Source organism: Haliotis rufescens, unplaced genomic scaffold (assembly GCF_023055435.1).
Source record: "Haliotis rufescens isolate VD_foot unplaced genomic scaffold, xgHalRufe1.0.p SCAF_8, whole genome shotgun sequence".
NCBI lineage: Eukaryota > Metazoa > Mollusca > Gastropoda > Lepetellida > Haliotidae > Haliotis > Haliotis rufescens.
This window is the reverse complement of record NW_025964372.1, coordinates 31,642,207-31,659,905: the sequence shown is the minus strand read 5'-3', so window position 1 is coordinate 31,659,905 and position 17,699 is coordinate 31,642,207. Positions and strand designations below refer to the sequence as shown.

Sequence of the window (17,699 nt, the reverse complement as noted above, 5' to 3'; positions counted from 1 at the left end):
GGTTCGCCCCGATTATGTTTCTAGGTTTGTCAGCACCATACCCGTGCTCATGGGTTTCACCAAAGTGGTAATCAGCTGAGAACTGCATCACTTCGGGCTTTCCTCCCACATTAAGCTGACACACCGTTATATAACTAGAATACTGTTCAAAGCAGCGTTAATCCCAACTCACTCATTCCTCTTTTTAATTGCCTCTTCTGACCCAGGTCATAAGCATTGGGTTGGGGACCTTTTCTGACCTTGAATTAAGAAATAAACAACGAGTGGGAGTTATTTTTTTCTTATATGAAATATCAACATTTTGTACAACCTTTTTAGGGATGTCAGTAAATTGTACAAGCTTTTAAAACATTTACCCATATTTGAATAATGATGACTCCCCGAATACATTCTGACCTTGGCAATGTTGGACAACTCCATTTTATGTACAGGGGGCATTAAGTTTTGTAATACATATTCTCCCAATTTTCACGTCGATTACCTGAACCTTTTCTCTCAATACCTATTGTCATATCTCTCTCACTTTAGGTGCGATCGTTTGGCCATTGCCTTTGCCCAGCTACATCTATGGGGAACAACTCACTCGACACTTCCCTCTCAAAAATAACGTCATCCACTTCATAATGTCATCAAGTAGCGAGCGCATGTTCGAATCTCCAGAAATGACATCATGATAGAACAATGTTTTATTGTGAAATAAACCACGCTTCTCTCTTGATTGTTCTTTGCGATTTATCGCGTAGATATCTTATATTCAACGATAAATTAAGTCTGTCAGTACCCACGGCCATGCAAACCAATAGTGAAAGAATAGCATTAGTTCCACCCATAAACTGAGCGTGTGTGTGTATTATACACAGTGAAATATGGTTAGCGACACAATGCAGCAATCAACATGATAACTGAGTCATTGATATATGTTAACAAATTATTTACCTTCTTCAGCCTTCAGCTATTTCTTGGATACAAGTCTGTGCTGAAATAAGTTTGGCCTGGCTTTTAAAAGTTTTAGATATTTTTAGATCTCAGACTTAAATCAAAACGTATCACTGAAGGATTATTAGAATCCTGTTAAATGTAACCAACTCAGTTGCCATGGTAATCGTAAATAATAGGAAGCTCCTCCGATAGAAGTTTTTGTAGGATTCTCCTGAAAAGTATTTCAAAATATGAACCTATAGTTTAAAGATAAGTGGTTGAAATTCAAAACCGTTGTGAGAAAACGATCTGATGTGAAGTGGTTCTTGAAGGCGTAATAGCGTACACAGAAAAGTCTTTTATTTCATTGTTGTCGACATAAGTGTATGTGCTACTCATAAAACGTGCCTATTATAGCTTGTCCTTTAACATTATTGAAGAGATAATCATATAGTCTGGAAATATGGCTGTTCTGTGTGAACAACGAAGGGTTGTAGTCGACATGTACATTGTGTGAAGGGTCAGTGTTACCTGACAACTTGTTATAAGGTGGTTGAAATCCACATGTCAGCACTCTCTAACTCAGAAATGGAGTATGACATCATTAAGTGTGGTTTTTCAAATGCCTAAAGTGAGTCATCCTCAATAACACTGAGAGTTGTGATAAATACCCAGGGCCCATTCAATACCATTGCTCACTTGTTACTGGAATGTCAAGACCATGCCCCAGCCCGGGCTCGGTTAAAACAAGAATTGCAGTTAGATCTGTCGTAGATCTCCTGAAGCCAAGAGATGCAATATCGAAGAACAAACTAACTCGATTTCTGAGAGATGGACAGCTACTAGAATGTATATAAACAGAGCAGCCAAAGATAAAAAATGAAATTATATCAATATACGAAAATAGAAATCATATCACTACAAAATTAGAAATTTTGTAAAAACTACCTTGTTCTTGCTGGCTTTTGAAACTGCCAGTCCCGGTGGACTTCCAACTCTAAAAATTACGTCCCCACCAATTTTTGTCAGTCCTAACGTTGACCTAGTTTTAATTCTTTCAAGATCATCAACAATACTGTGAGTAACTTAGTGAGATTTACATGTCATTCACACAAAGTTCAGTCACTACTTCACTGATTATCGCTGATGTTTTGTTCAACAGCAAAGATTTATAAGGTACTTTATTTGCAAGTCCAGAGGGACTGTCACTCACATGAATTACGGGACCCTTGCTTCTTTTTACCGATGAAGAGCTGGTAGCCTAGTTTGTTAAAGTGTTCGCTCGTCGCGCCGAAGACCTGGGTTCGATTCCCATCATGGGTACAATGTGTGAAGCCCATTTCTGGTGTCCCCCGCCGTGATATTGCTGGCATATTGCTAAAAGCGGCGCTAAACCATACTTACTCACTCATATTTTCTGAATATGTTAAATCAAGGTCTTTGAAAGGCATTCAGAAGTGATTCACGTAAGGAAGAGAATATATGGATGTCAACTTCTTTATTATGAGGAACACAACGTTTCGGAGTATATGCTTACTCCTTCATCGGGTGACCGAGATTCACCTATCAGCGCCAATCATCTGTTGGCTTCCCTTGTCAGTTTCTACCCTTTATATTTTCCACCTTTTGTTTTCTTATTATTTTGTTGTCCTTACCTGTACATATATACTGAAGCGCAAAAGAAATGTCACCATGGATAGATATATGAGAAACCTTATTTGTCCAAACACTGTAAACATCCTATGAGACATATTGAAAAGATGAAACTTGGCAAAACTGATCATCAAGGTTGAAATTAAAGTGTCAAATGTTCTTAAAGTGAAACACAACTCTAGTCTCTGAGAAAATGGCATCACAAGTCAGTATCTCGTGTGTCTGCCATGTGCATTGATGACTGCCGTGCAACGTCGATACGTGGAATGGATAAGGCGGTTGATGAAGGCCATAGGCACTTGAGCCCACACTCGGAGGAACGCCTGACACAGTTCAGCTTCAGTTGTGGGCCTTGGTTGGATGTCATTCAGTCGTCGTTGAATCTCATCCCACAGGTGCTCAATGGGATTTAAATCGGGACTGAGAGCAGGCCACTTCATGGTTCTGATGCCATTCTGCTGGAGGAAGTCTCTTGTTGCTCTCGCAGTGTGGGCACGGGTGTTATCATGCTGAAACTTGTGGTTGCGGCGACATGCCAAACGAGGTATGGCGTGTGGTCTCAAGACTTTATCAATGTACCAATGTACATTGCCCCTCCCTGGACCGATGTTCTGGAAGACCACAGGGCCGACCCTCTGTGCAAGACCAATTCTACCCCACACCATGATGCTCGGACCACCCCACGAGTCTCTCTCAACAACATAAACATCCGAATAACGTTTTCCACGGCGTCACCAGACTCTCTCTCACTGCCATCTGCTGTTGAGATACAGTAAAGGCTATCGTCTGAGAAGAGGACTCTTCTCCACTGCTGGTGGTTCCAATGTGGGTGCTCTGTTGCCCACTGAGGACGGTCCCGGCGATGACGTGGTGTCAGAATGGGTCCTCTGTGTTGCCTGTGACAGTGGAGGTGTCTGCTCCTCAATCTTCGACTCACAGTGTCCCCACTAATGTGTCAGTGGTGTGTCCCCAATTGTCTGTCGAGCTGTTTCCGCAGTAGTTACAAAGCAATCTTGAAGATGCTGTCGCACAATCTGACGATCCTGATGTCGGGTGGTGACCCTTGGTCTTCCACTACGTGGTCAGTCATCTGTAGTGTTGGTGGTCTGGTGCTGTTGCTGGAGCCTGTATCTAGTCCTTACGTGGACTTGAAATGCATTGGCTACATGCCGGGTGGTTTGTCCAGCTTGCAATCGTCCAAGGGCTTGGTGTCGCTGATTTCTTGTCAATCTTGGTATGTGGTGGCAGTTCAATAACGAATGTATGTTATCCGATCTGAGTGGATTTTTATAGAGCAAGAAATGGGGGAACGCATGTGCATTTCAATTTGCATGGAACTCATGTGTATCGGGTTACCATGGCCGTTGCCGTGATGCTTTTGGGCGATCGCTTTTATTGTATTCTGCTTTGTTTTGTTATCATCACATTTCATTTTTCCGGACAGGGTAATAGTAAATTTGAGAAACTTTGACAAAAATTACCCAGATATTTAAATGACAACTTTTCATGCAATGTTACTTGGGGTGATGTTTCTTTTGCAGTTCAGTATATATGCACTCTGCCTTATGGCATTCATTCACCTGATGAAGGAGTAAGCATATACCCCGAACTGTTGTGTTCTTCATAATAAAGAAGTTGACATCCATATGTTCTCTTCCTTATGTTAAATCAAGATTTACAATACATGTTTTCTGAAAATGCTGGATCAATATTTAGCATATATATTTACTGAATATACTGAATCAACATTTAGCGTACATATTTTTTTAACATTTAAATCTAGATTCAGCTTGTGTTTAGTAACCTGAGTTCAGACTTTCCTGGGTGTTTGTAGTGCAGTGATTATATAGTACGTCTTGGTAAGTCGCAGTAGATAATGGCAGTAATTCTATGTCAGTCAGGTGGCCCCCAGAATGGCGTGGTGGTCAGAAACTAGTAATTAGATATTCTAGCATGTCCTCAAGGAGACTGGTATCATTTTTCAGTTGAATACGAACATGTGATTCTGGGGTAACAAACCAATGTTCTCTGAATATCCAAACCGGGTTCAAATGTAATTTCCAAAACTGCATCTGGTCATGTGATCCCTTTTGGAGACTGTACCATGTGATATTGACATATGAAAAGCTCTTGGAAATGTGCATTCAACATTATCACTGAATAAATCAAAAGCACCAAAATAATATTACCATTTTAAGTTTTGAAAACATAAGAAAATCAGTGATTTTTTTACTGTCTGTCCTTATAATGCTTGAAGATCAATGTCGAAAACCCCTAACAGTATAGTATCCGCTAGGGCTGGGACGGGTAACTCGGGTACTCAGGTTGTGTGGGTACTGTGTAGGACCCGCTTACCCACAGGACTACCCGGACCTGTGGTTAGTCACGTATCTATCTCTTGAGACCTACAGCAGGTACCAGGGTGGGGTCGGGTAATAGGAGGGTGGGAACCCGGGTAGTAAATTTGGACTTGTCCCAGCCCTAGTTTCTGTGGAAAGAACAGACCCAAGGCAGTAATCTCAATACAGATCTGTTATTGTAGCTGTAGCTGAAAAAATAGCTTGTCTCCATACAAAACCCCAGGCCCCACCCCAGAATATCAAATAATTCCTGGGGCGGTAGGGTAGCCTAGTGGTTAAAGCGTTTGCTCGTCACGCCGAAGACCCGGGTTTGATTCCCGACATGGGTACAATGTGTGAAGCCCATTTCTGTTGTCCCCCACCGTGATGTTGCTGGAATATTGCTAAAAGCGGCGTAAAATCAAACGGGTGGCCCAGTCGTCTAAGGCACTGCGATTCGCTGTGCAGAGTTGCATCCCTTGGCCACACCAGAAACCTATGATTGTGGGTTTGAATCATGGTACGCCCCGATCATGTTTCTAGGTTTGTCAGCACCTGGCACCCGTGCTCGTGGGTTTCACCAAATAGGTAGACGTTTGAGACCAGCATCACTTTGGGCTTTCCTCCCACATTAAGCTGACATGCCGTTCTATAACTGGAATACTGTTAAAAGTGGTGTTAAACCCAACTCACTCACTCACCCTTATTATCAAAACGTATAATCATAGAAAACGATCATTTGAATAGCATTATTGCAGCCATTTTGCAAAAAAGATTCTTCACAGTATGCATTCTTGCAGAAGTTGTGCTACAGACCCTTTCTTCACCATGTCTCCAATTAGCTTGGTCCTCGGAAAAGGCCATGCCTGTTTACCTAGCTGCCTATCTTGCCATAATCAGCATGCGGAGAAGCTAGGTGTAGGCAAACAGACAGTGCACTATTCACACATCGGCGTCAGTTGGGGCATGTGCAGTTAGTTACACACGCTGCCTGTGCCACATTATCAAAATATTTTGAGAATCTAGTTTGGGGACTGAGAGTTGGGATTCTCTGATAAACATGGGTCAGAGCTGAGGGTGCCAGACACCGATGATGTGTTGGTATCTCTGGTGCAATGTTGCCATTATGTGCTGAATTACTTACCGTAGTCGCTGTATTACATGCCCCAAGTCAAGCAGCGCCCTCTGACTGACTTCTAGAGCAGTCTGTAGTAATCGATGATTTTTTGTTTGTTTTGTTTTTATCTCTGCACTCAGCAATATTTCAGCTATATGATGGCAGGAATCTATCAAGGTGCCCTGTATTAAACCTGTATTTACATGACAAGCCATGTTTTCTTGTGTATACTGTATTCGACGTAATAAGCGCCCTGCTCTAATAAGCGCCCACAGCGATATTTGCTAATATAATGGCTAGTGAACAATCCCAATTGGCACCCCTTCCGATTGATTAATGTACACAAGACATATTTATTTGTGTATAATATGCACTCGTGTGTTATATGCACCCTTATAAATCAATTATGGGCAATTTAATTCTGGAAAATATATGTCGTGTATAATACGCACAGACTTTTCTTTTGTATCATTGCAGGCTGTCAGCATAAACCATGAAATGTACAATCTTTCAACTCTGTTTTCTTCAACAAAATACTATTCTAATAAGAGCCCCCTATTTTTAATTGTGAGAGCGCTCTGGGCGCTTATTACGTCGAATATGGTATTTGAATTCTTGTACAGAAAACTTAGCAATGTGGAAGGCAGTAATATCCTTGTAACTATTGATTCAAGTTTTAGTTTCAACAACATTTCAACTCTGTCTGATTTCTACGGCTCAATCTCTGACAACTTGAACTAGTGTGTGGTTTTAATAAGTGTCCTCCTTTGTGAAAATTCTAAGCAGCCAGACTGCTTATTAGAGCAAATACGGTACAATGAATACACTGGAGAGTGAGTGTGTGAGATTGTATGACACATCTTGCAGTCCAGGTCCCCTTTTATTGAAACAAATAATTATCCAGCTGGGCAGTGTTATCTACTGAACAGGATATAACATCCGTATGTCACACGTGGGATATTTGGTTGTAAATTAAGTAGTTTTTGCTAATCTAACAATCAAAAGTATCAGTGAGGAAGTAAATTGACCCGTTGATATGTTGTGATTATATGCTCCTTTGTTAACATGTATGACATAAAGAGCTTCCTTTGTCACACAGTTTGTTAAGTAAACTGGAGCCGTGATGTGAAACATCTGCATATCTGTAGCTAACTGAGCTACAATGAATAATGTAATATAATATGAATAACTTGAGGCTGTGGTTGGATTAACCCAATCCGAAGGTAAGGTCAAAAGTATATTAATTTTTTCTTTTTATGGCAACAGACAAGTAGCATTAATATCAGATATCTGTCTGGCAACCATTTGGGTCACCAATATAACCAGGATCTGCATTAAGTTCCATGATTAATAATAAAGTCATCTTATAACTTGTTATATCAAAAGCTTTTGAGGATTGTTCAAATATTAATTTCATTAAATTGGGATATTGATCTTCCACAGTGGACTGATAACCCATAAAATAGAGATATTGTACAGAGTAAAAAATTAATGTGTGTCTTGAAGCCTCAAAATTATTTCATTTTGAATTTGAGTTTTTATGAAAATGTGGCAGATCTTAAAATATTGCTTGGCAACCAGGAAAATTGCATTTGAAATAAACGCAATATGTATACCTGTGTAATATTGTGCTTAATATTGTGCATTGTTAATTATTCCTTTAAAAAGTCATTCTGATTGTGTGGATAATAGGGCTTGGGCAGGTCCAAATTTACTACCCACATGCCCTACCCCCTATCTGTGCCAGCTCTAATGGATAACCCAGCTGTATCAAAGCAGGAATGGTCTTATCTTGTTGTATGTATTCTTCTCACCATCATTTTGCATGCTGCTAACAAGCCTAGAAACAAATCTGGGATTCAAACCCACTATCCTAGGATTCCTTATTTTCATTTGTACCACATGTTACTCTGTTCTTTCAGGTGCTTAACTGACTTGCCTTTGCATGTGTTTGTGATAGGTTCCACTAGTTGGGCAGATACATTTACCTGTTTGTGAACACCTGATATCATCACTATTTGATGGTGAAGTATAAACACATGCTCATCATTATAGTCAGAATTTTACAACAGGCAATTGAGAGATTTTTTTTCGAAATAAAAATAATAATAAATACAAATGTCAGTTATTTATTTATTTATATGAAAATTATTCTTCCATAGAGTTACAGGTGGCCTCTTGAATCACAGATAGTGATGATAACATTATATTTATATATAACATTTTGTATTGTGTTAGAGGATCTATATTAGTAGCGGGAGACATAATCAAATTATTTTTATGTTAACTTTATTTCTTAACACCGACTGCATTTCAGTAGGGGCGGCAGGCCCATGAAATGAAAAATAAAAAATGTGTGGCCTAATTATAAGCAGTATCATCAAAGGCCTTTACAAAATAAACTTGTGATGTCTAAAATGACAAGACACTAGCAGGTGCTTGTTGGAGGAGTGGATAAGAGATGTGCTTGACTCAAACAACATCAGGCTGTTCCAACAACACCCCCATGTCTGCTCACACTGGGACAATCTAGCATGAGCTTGTCAGCCTCATTAAAATAGGACATTGTTTCCAATTCTCACAGGCATGTACATGATGTACATCTTGTATGTTTTTTAAGTAACACATGATTGTGAGTGTTTACAGGACATCAGAACGTGGCCATTCAGTGCCTGGTTGAACTGTTCCTGGCTCTTGTCTTGTGTTAAGCTGTGAGGACTCTTCGTTGAATTATTACTGTTGGGTAAAATATTTCACTCAGTGGAATTAATATCAATTTAATAGCTTTTTGTGAAATATAATTTTTATGTAATTTGGTCTTATATTAATAATATATTTGGAAAATAATTTATTATTTTCTTATTTTTTAACAAACTAAATATTAACTCTGGCATTAAATATTTTGGTCAGTGGAAGGAACACACCTTTATAAAAAAAAAATTCCTTGCTTTGTTGAAATATATTTGTATTAAAATAATTATAGTTATTTAGGAAATATGTATTTGCAAATTGTGACAGAGTACTTTATTGTTTCCACCCGTGAAGGTCTGGGGTAGAATAGGTCTTCAGCAACCCATGCTTGTCGTAAAAGTCGACTATGCTTGTCATATGAGGCGAGTAACGGGATCGGGTGGTCACACTTGCTGACTTGGTTGATGCATGTCATTGTATCCCAATTGCTTGGATCCATGCTCATGATGTCAATTACTGGATTGTCTGGTCCAGACTCGATTATTTACAGAGTTCCGTCATAGAGCTGGAATACTGCTGAGTGTGGCATTAAACAACAAACAAACAAACGTTTTTGTTTCAATATTTAAGAAAAAATGAATGAAAGTATAGAAGAATCAGTTTTATGTGCTATGAGTTCAGCAGTTCCACCAGATGGGTTTCAGCAAGTGTTTCATCCATTGAGCTGAAAGTGTGTGGTGATAGACCCAATACACTTTCCACCATTTGCACACATTACCTTTAATAATTAACTCCATGCTTCCATCAGCGAGACTGTGGGAGTCTGATACACCCCCATATAGGCCTGGTCATTGGAAGCCTGTTAAATGAAGGAGAGGTGAAATTGCAAGATTATTGCACTTATATAGCGACGTGCATGCACGTGTATGTGTGTGTGTGGCTGCTTGTACTTGTCCGGACTGATGCCGATTTATAGTGCTAGCACACTGAGATACCATGCCGCAGTTTAACATGAATACCCCACTCAGACACAGTACTGACTCCGAGCCAACCAGTCCTTGTTTTAGCCCCTTAATGCCGAGCGCCAGACAGGGTAACAACAAGTACCATCTTTTAACGTCTTTCTGTATGACGCGGCTGGGGATCGAACCCCGGACCTTCCGCTCTCCGGGTGGACGCTCTACCATTAGACCACGGAGGCAGTCTGTTAAATGAAGACCTTATCTACTAATTGCAGTCCTGGAAACAAATAATTAATGTCTTTACGTTTCTTTTCTAAAATAAATTTGAAGAATGTGCCATCAAAAATGTATCAAGCATGAAAATGGTTTAGAATGAGGTAATGACTTTGGTCCCAGCGGAAGTGCACTTGATTAATTCTGTTCATGGCTTTGTTGAGATATATTTGTGATGTGGCATAGTCAGTGAGGACATATTTATGAGCAGTTTATGTGAAATGATTTATTTTGTCAGAACGTTTCCCTTATTTTAGAAATAAAATGATGTAGGTCAGGTTGGAAAGGAAGATGCTTCTTTGATGATGGACTGGTATTTACTGATGCAATTATCTCAATCTTGAAACAGAGAGTTGTAACAAAAGTTTACTTGTGAGCTAAATAACAAAAACTTACATTCATTCATTTGGGGTGGTGGGGTAGCCTCGTGGTAAACAATGATAAAAGCGTTCGCTCGTCATGCCAAAGACCTGGGTTCGATTCCTGACATGGGTACAATGTGTGAATTCCATTTCTGGTGTGATATTGCCGAAATATTGCTAAAAGCAGCATAGATTATACTCACTCACTCACTCATTCACTTATTTTGAAAATTTCAAAATGGCCACCAAAGAAAGACATTCTAATTAAAATGCATCCTTTATGTTAACACATTTCAGAAGTAATTATATTTTGTCAAGCAGGGCTCTTTATGTCATTCTGGTATCAGCTGTGAACTATTACAACTTTAACATATTTACAACATTGCTCTCGTCACGATATGGCTGAAACACTGCCAATGTGACGTTAAATATTAACTCACTACAACTTTGCTGCATCAATGACCTGATCAAAAATACCGTTCAGAGCATCTCTAGTTACCATACCTTTCTCTCCTCATGGTGTTTCCCTTGCTATACAACCTGTTCAACAGAAAATATTAATAAAATAATTATTAATTAATGTATTAGGTCCTAAAAATTTGTTATATTTTTGATACATTTTCTTGGTCAATGTGCCAAAGGGAAAGGACGAAATAAAAACAATATAAGTTTTGGCAAGGTAGATTTGAGAATAATTTCCCCCAACAAGTATGGAAATAAAAGCTTTTAAAAAAATATGCCTACTTTCCATCATCCACAGCATTAAACTTTAACTAGTTTTGTTAATTTTTTTCAATATGAAGGGAAGGTTTGTAAAGTAAATGAATTGGCCTAAAATGAAAATGTAAAGAAAGTGATGAAATTGCAGTTGGATAAATAAAAGTTGGATGCTTGACTTAAAACCATAAGTATCTGATGACAATATGTATACAGTTTGATATACCGTATTCGACGTAATAAGCCCTCGCTCAAATAAGTGCCCATGGTGATATTTGCTAATATATTGGCTAGTGAACAATCCCAAGTAGCACCCCTTCCAATTGATCAATGTACACAAGACTTATTTATTCCTGTATAACAAGCACTCATGTGTTATATGCACCCCATATTATGGGCAGTTAAATTCTGGAAAAATATATCTGTTGTGTCTAATACACACAGGCTTTTCTTTTGTCTTGGACGCGACGTTAAACCCCATTTCACCTCACCTCACCTTTTCTTTTGTATCATTTCAGGCTGTCAGCATAAACCAAGAAATTCATGACCTTTCAACTCTTGTTTTTTTTCACCAAATTTGTATTCTAATAATTTCTAATTTTGAGAACGCCCTGGGCGCTTATTACGTCGAATATGGTAGTTTGTATAAAATGGTATACTGCTGACTTTCAGGTTTGGCATGCAGTACAGCGCTTTGTTTATATAAAAAAAACGTATACCTGGACTTGGAGTTTAACAGTGCTTTTCCAATACAGATAAAGTTTCCAGTCATCGAGTACGACTAACAAGTTGCTACATATTAGTACATTTGTGTTCACGGTTACAATGTTTGACTGTGGTGGACAATCCAAATGATGGCCAAAAGACTTGTCACTAACTGTCATGAATTATTTAGTATTTACCAGTATTTTCATTATAAATATTGAGGAAGTGATTTTCTCAAGCTTTGTTCTAAGACAATACCAAGCTTACAATATTCTTGTTGGCTGTATTCAAATTATCCATTGATTGATTTTATTCAGTCAACAGCTACCCCTGGCTACCTATGGAAGCAAAGGGTAGGAACATGTTTATTTTTCTTGGTGCATGTAGATTGTTTAGGAAACATGTTTCACTGTTGTGTAGAACAGAACATTGATTTTAACATTGAGTTATGTGATGTCTTGCAATGTGCACAGCCAGCAGTGGGTGAGGGAAGGAAATGTTAGCATATAGGAAGTAGGCCTCTTGCCAAGATTTGTAACATACACAGCTGAATTTCTTGACTGATCATCAGGTTAGAGTTTTGCTTTGACAATTTTATTGTTTTATTTTCCGAGTTACAAGAACACTCTGTGATGTTTCACTTCCTCAGACACAGCCTCGATTTAGTAATTGCATTCTCACTCACTCCAGCAAATTTTCACTCCGTCCAAGAAATTCTCACTCCACGTTTTCACTCACATCATTTTCTTATTCACTCCTTCACTATCATTTTCTCACTCACTCAATAACATTGTCACTTTCTCTGTTTCACTAAATCACATTCTCACATTCTCTCTCACCGCTAGGAACATTCAGACACCCACTCATTCATGACCACAACCACCAGAAACTTCAATCCAACTATCTGTCCACTGTTCCCACCTACCCAGTCACCCACCATCCACACACTCGCCCACCATCCACTCTCTCACCCGACCGATCACCCACCATCCACTCACTCACCCAACCAATCACCCACCATCCACTCACTCACCCAACCCTATCACCCACCATCCACTCACTCACCAACCCTATCACCCACCATCCACTCACTCACCCGACCAATCACCCACCATCCACTCACTCACCCAACCCTATCACCCACCATCCACTCACTCACCAACCCTATCACCAACCTATCACCCACCATCCACTCACTCACCCGACCAATCATCCACCATCCACTCACTCACCAACCCTATCACCCACCATCCACTCACTCACCCGACCAATCACCCACCATCCACTCACTCACCCGACCAATCACCCACCATCCACTCACTCACCCGACCAATCACCCACCATCCACTCACTCACCAACCCTATCACCCACCATCCACTCACTCAGCCGACCAATCACCCACCATCCACTCACTCACCAACCAATCACCCACCATCCACTCACTCACCAACCAATCATCCACCATCCACTCACTCACCCGACCTATCACCCACCATCCACTCACTCACCCGACCAATCACCCACCATCCACTCACTCACCAACCCTATCACCCACCATCCACTCACTCACCCGACCAATCACCCACCATCCACTCACTCACCAACCAATCACCCACCATCCACTCACTCACCAACCAATCATCCACCATCCACTCACTCACCCGACCTATCACCCACCATCCACTCACTCACCCGACCAATCACCCACCATCCACTCACTCACCGACCAATCACCCACCATCCACTCACTCACCAACCAATCATCCACCATCCACTCACTCACCCGACCAATCACCCACCATCCACTCACTCAACCAACCAATCACCCACCATCCACTCACTCACCAACCAACCATCCACCATCCACTCACTCACCCGACCAATCACCCACCATCCACTCACTCACCCGACCAATCACCCACCATCCACTCACTCACCAACCAATCACCCACCATCCACTCACTCACCAACCCTATCACCCACCATCCACTCACTCACCCGACCAATCATCCACCATCCACTCACTCACCCGACCAATCACCCACCATCCACTCACTCACCTGACAATCGCCCACCATCCACTCACTCACCCGACCAATCACCCACCATCCACTCACTCACCCGACCAATCATCCACCATCCACTCACTCACCCGACCAATCACCCACCATCCACTCACTCACCAACCAATCACCCACCATCCACTCACTCACCAACCCTATCACCCACCATCCACTCACTCACCCGACCAATCACCCACCATCCACTCACTCACCAACCAATCACCCACCATCCACTCACTCATTAACCAATCATCCACCATCCACTCACTCACCCAACCAATCACCGACCATCCACTCACTCACCCGACCAATCACCCACCATCCACTCACTCACCAACCAATCACCCACCATCCACTCACTCACAAAACCCTATCACCCACCATCCACTCACTCACCCGACCAATCACCCACCATCCACTCACTCACCAACCCTATCACCCACCATCCACTCACACACCCGACCAATCATCCACCATCCACTCACTCACCCGACCAATCACCCACCATCCACTCACTCACCCGACCAATCACCCACCATCCACTCACTCACCAACCAATCACCCACCATCCACTCACTTACCAACCCTATCACCCACCATCCACTCACTCACCCGACCAATCACCCACCATCCACTCACTCACCAACCAATCACCCACCATCCACTCACTCACCCGACCAATCATCCACCATCCACTCACTCACCCGACCAATCACCCACCATCCACTCACTCACCCGACCAATCACCCACCATCCACTCACTCACCAACCCTATCACCCACCATCCACTCACTCACCAACCCTATCACCCACCATCCACTCACTCACCAACCCTATCACCCACCATCCACTCACTCACCCGACCAATCACCCACCATCCACTCACTCACCAACCAATCATCCACCATCCACTCACTCACCAACCAATCATCCACCATCCACTCACTCACCCACCCACTCACCATCCACTCGCTCACCCAACCAATCACCCACCATCCACTCACTCACCAACCAATCACCCACCATCCACTTACTCACCCACCCACTCACCACCTCACTTCTCTTCCTCCCTCCTACTCACGTGTTCACTTATTCCAATCCTTACCACAAGCCATTAATAAATATATCTTGTATTTTTGCTGTTCCAATAATTTGTATTTGCCTAGCATACAAATAGACAGGCTAGCAGCAGTAACCTACATGTACAGAAACTAACAACCACCTGCATTATTTTACATTCTTATATGTACTGAACAAAGAAAAAGGTTAGCGGTCAGGAATATTTTGGGGGATATTTTTTAAATTGTGTGGTCACTACAAATAAATATCCCCAAAATATTTAAGATCCCTAACTATTTTTGTTCTGTATTTATTGTTCCTGGTTTGACCAGTGCGTTAGTGTGTCATACTGACCCTGAAACAAATATATCCAATGCAGCCCATGCAAGTCTATAATGTTTGGCAAGTCTAGATTTCTGCAGTATCAGGAGAATGAAGAAAGTCTCTGGGCTCCTTTTTATTATCCCCCGCCACGCGATAGCGAAGCGGGGGATATAGTATTCACGACCGTCCGTACGTACGTCCGTACGTCCCACCTGTTTGTTGCCGCGATATCTCAAGAACTAAACACTGGATTGTCTTCATATTTGGAACTATGGTGTATAAACAGACTCCGCAGACACCAGTCGGTTTTGGTGACCTTGACCCCATTTTCAAGGTCACAGCAGGCATATCTGCTTTTGGAGTTGGAAAACGGTGTTGCCGCGATATCTCAAGAACTAAACACTGGATTGTCTTCATATTTGGAACTATGGTGTATATACAGACTCTGCAGACACCAGTCGGTTTTGGTGACCTTGATCCCATTTTCAAGGTCACAGCAGACAAATCTGCTTTTAGAGTTGGAAAACGGTGTTGCCGCGATATCTCAAGAACTAAACACTGGATTGTCTTCATATTTGGAACTATGGTGTATATACAGACTCCGCAGACACCAGTCGGTTTTGGTGACCTTGATCCCAATTTCAAGGTCACAGCAGACAAATCTGCTTTTAGAGTTGGAAAACGGTGTTGCCGCGATATCTCAAGAACTAAACACTGGATTGTCTTCATATTTGGAACTATGGTGTATATACAGACTCCGCAGACACCAGTCGGTTTTGGTGACCTTGATCCCATTTTCAAGGTCACAGCAGGCAAATCTGCTTTTGGAGTTGGAAAACGGTGTTGCCGCGATATCTCAAGAACTAAACACTGGATTGTCTTCATATTTGGAACTATAGTGTATATACAGACACCGCATACACCTGTCAGATTTGGTGACCTTGACCCCATTTTCAAGGTCACAGCAGGCAAATCTGTTTTTGGAGTTGGAAAATGGTGTTGCCACAAAATCTCAAGAACTAATCGCTGGATTGTCTTCATATTTGGTACTATGGTGTACAGGCGGGGGATATTTCGTCACTCTGTGACAAATACTTGTTATATTTTAATACTATAATTTAACAACTGTTTTTTCTGTAAAATATGTTCATTTCAGAGACTAGATGTTAGGCTACCAGTACCTCAAAATATGGGTTTCTCCTGTCTTCTATCTGATTCATCTTTATCTTCAGGTCTTCCGAACTTCGTGGGTGACTTGGCAATCCGAAGTCTGCAGTCGCTCCACACAGACAGAGAACAGAGCTCCAGTGATGAGTCCTCATCACCCAGAAGGTGACACACACGAACCTATATAGCCATCCTGTCTCATGTTGTATTATGTTTTCATATATCACGATTTCATTCAGTCTGTGACTTTTGACACCCAGGTCTGCCAGTATAGCCAAATTTATTTGGGTTAAGTGAACTTAGCTAATAGTCCATATGTTCTGATCAGAATCGTTTGTTCGTTCGTTCGTTCGTTCGTTCGTTCGTTCGTTCGTTCGTTCGTTCGTTCGTTCGTGAGTGAGTGGCTGGCTGGCTGGCTGGCTGGGTCTGACCAGGTCTTTGTCTTATGACGTAGTACATAAAACTACCTTAGGTAACCTTTTGTTCACAAAAATATACCAGGTCCGAATTTGGTCACCAGAAATGTACCCTACTGTTCGGTGCCAACGCCATGGCCAAGTTCATTCCATTTGATACCAAACTGGTTTACTCTGGTTGCATTTTCCCAGTTCGTAGACAAAATGGCGGAAGGACAGATGGCCCGCGTGAAGCAGGAGAAACTCGTTAGTCTTTTGTCGAAATTCTGCATTCAGGAATTCTGCGTTCATTTTCATTTTGATCGTTTTCACTGAGGGAGTAAGAAATATGGATAAGATTGATTGTAGTGTTAAATCATCATTAATATTTTCGAGTGCGTTGTCACCATCTTTCTCAGAAAAGACATTTTCTGATGAGAGTTTGTTTAATGTGAAACTGGTTTCAGAATGGGGGTTTGCCGCGTCCATTGTACCCCCATTGTCAAGCAAGGATCTTATTTGACCACGGTATTAGGATCTATAGCGAAATGTCGCCATTACAGTAAATACGGAAGTTGTTATCCATAAATTGTGTCTACGTTTTCATCCGTCAACTGGAAATGCCGTCAAGAAATGCCATCAATCAATTCATTGACTGGAACATCTACACAAATATAATTGAACATCTGTTGTTGATAATTATTCCATTTATCACATCATTAATTTGATAATGTCCATGTTAACAAAAGCAGTCCATTCATTTTTAACCAAATAACAAAAATCTTGATTCACTGAGACATTTCTGACTCGTCATGGTCGTGTATTAATGGGACTATGTACCGGTGTATGATTGATGTCAGGCTGCTGTTTAGGAATACTGACTGAATGATGAATGAAAGTTGATTGATAACATATTTCTCGACACACTGATTAACAGTCCGGTACATTACTGA

The 17,699-nt window shown here is 41.3% G+C and overlaps 1 protein-coding gene across 1 annotated transcript in view; it reads left to right on the top strand.

Annotated features, from left to right (window-relative positions):
• LOC124145498 overlaps positions 1 to 17,699 on the top strand; it is a 34,837-nt gene that overhangs the window by 16,849 nt on the left and 289 nt on the right. Inside the window, exon 3 of the mRNA XM_046515278.2 lies at positions 16,417 to 16,516. Within this exon, the coding sequence (XP_046371234.1) occupies positions 16,417 to 16,516 (100 nt within the window). The remainder of the gene's footprint in view (positions 1 to 16,416; positions 16,517 to 17,699) is intronic.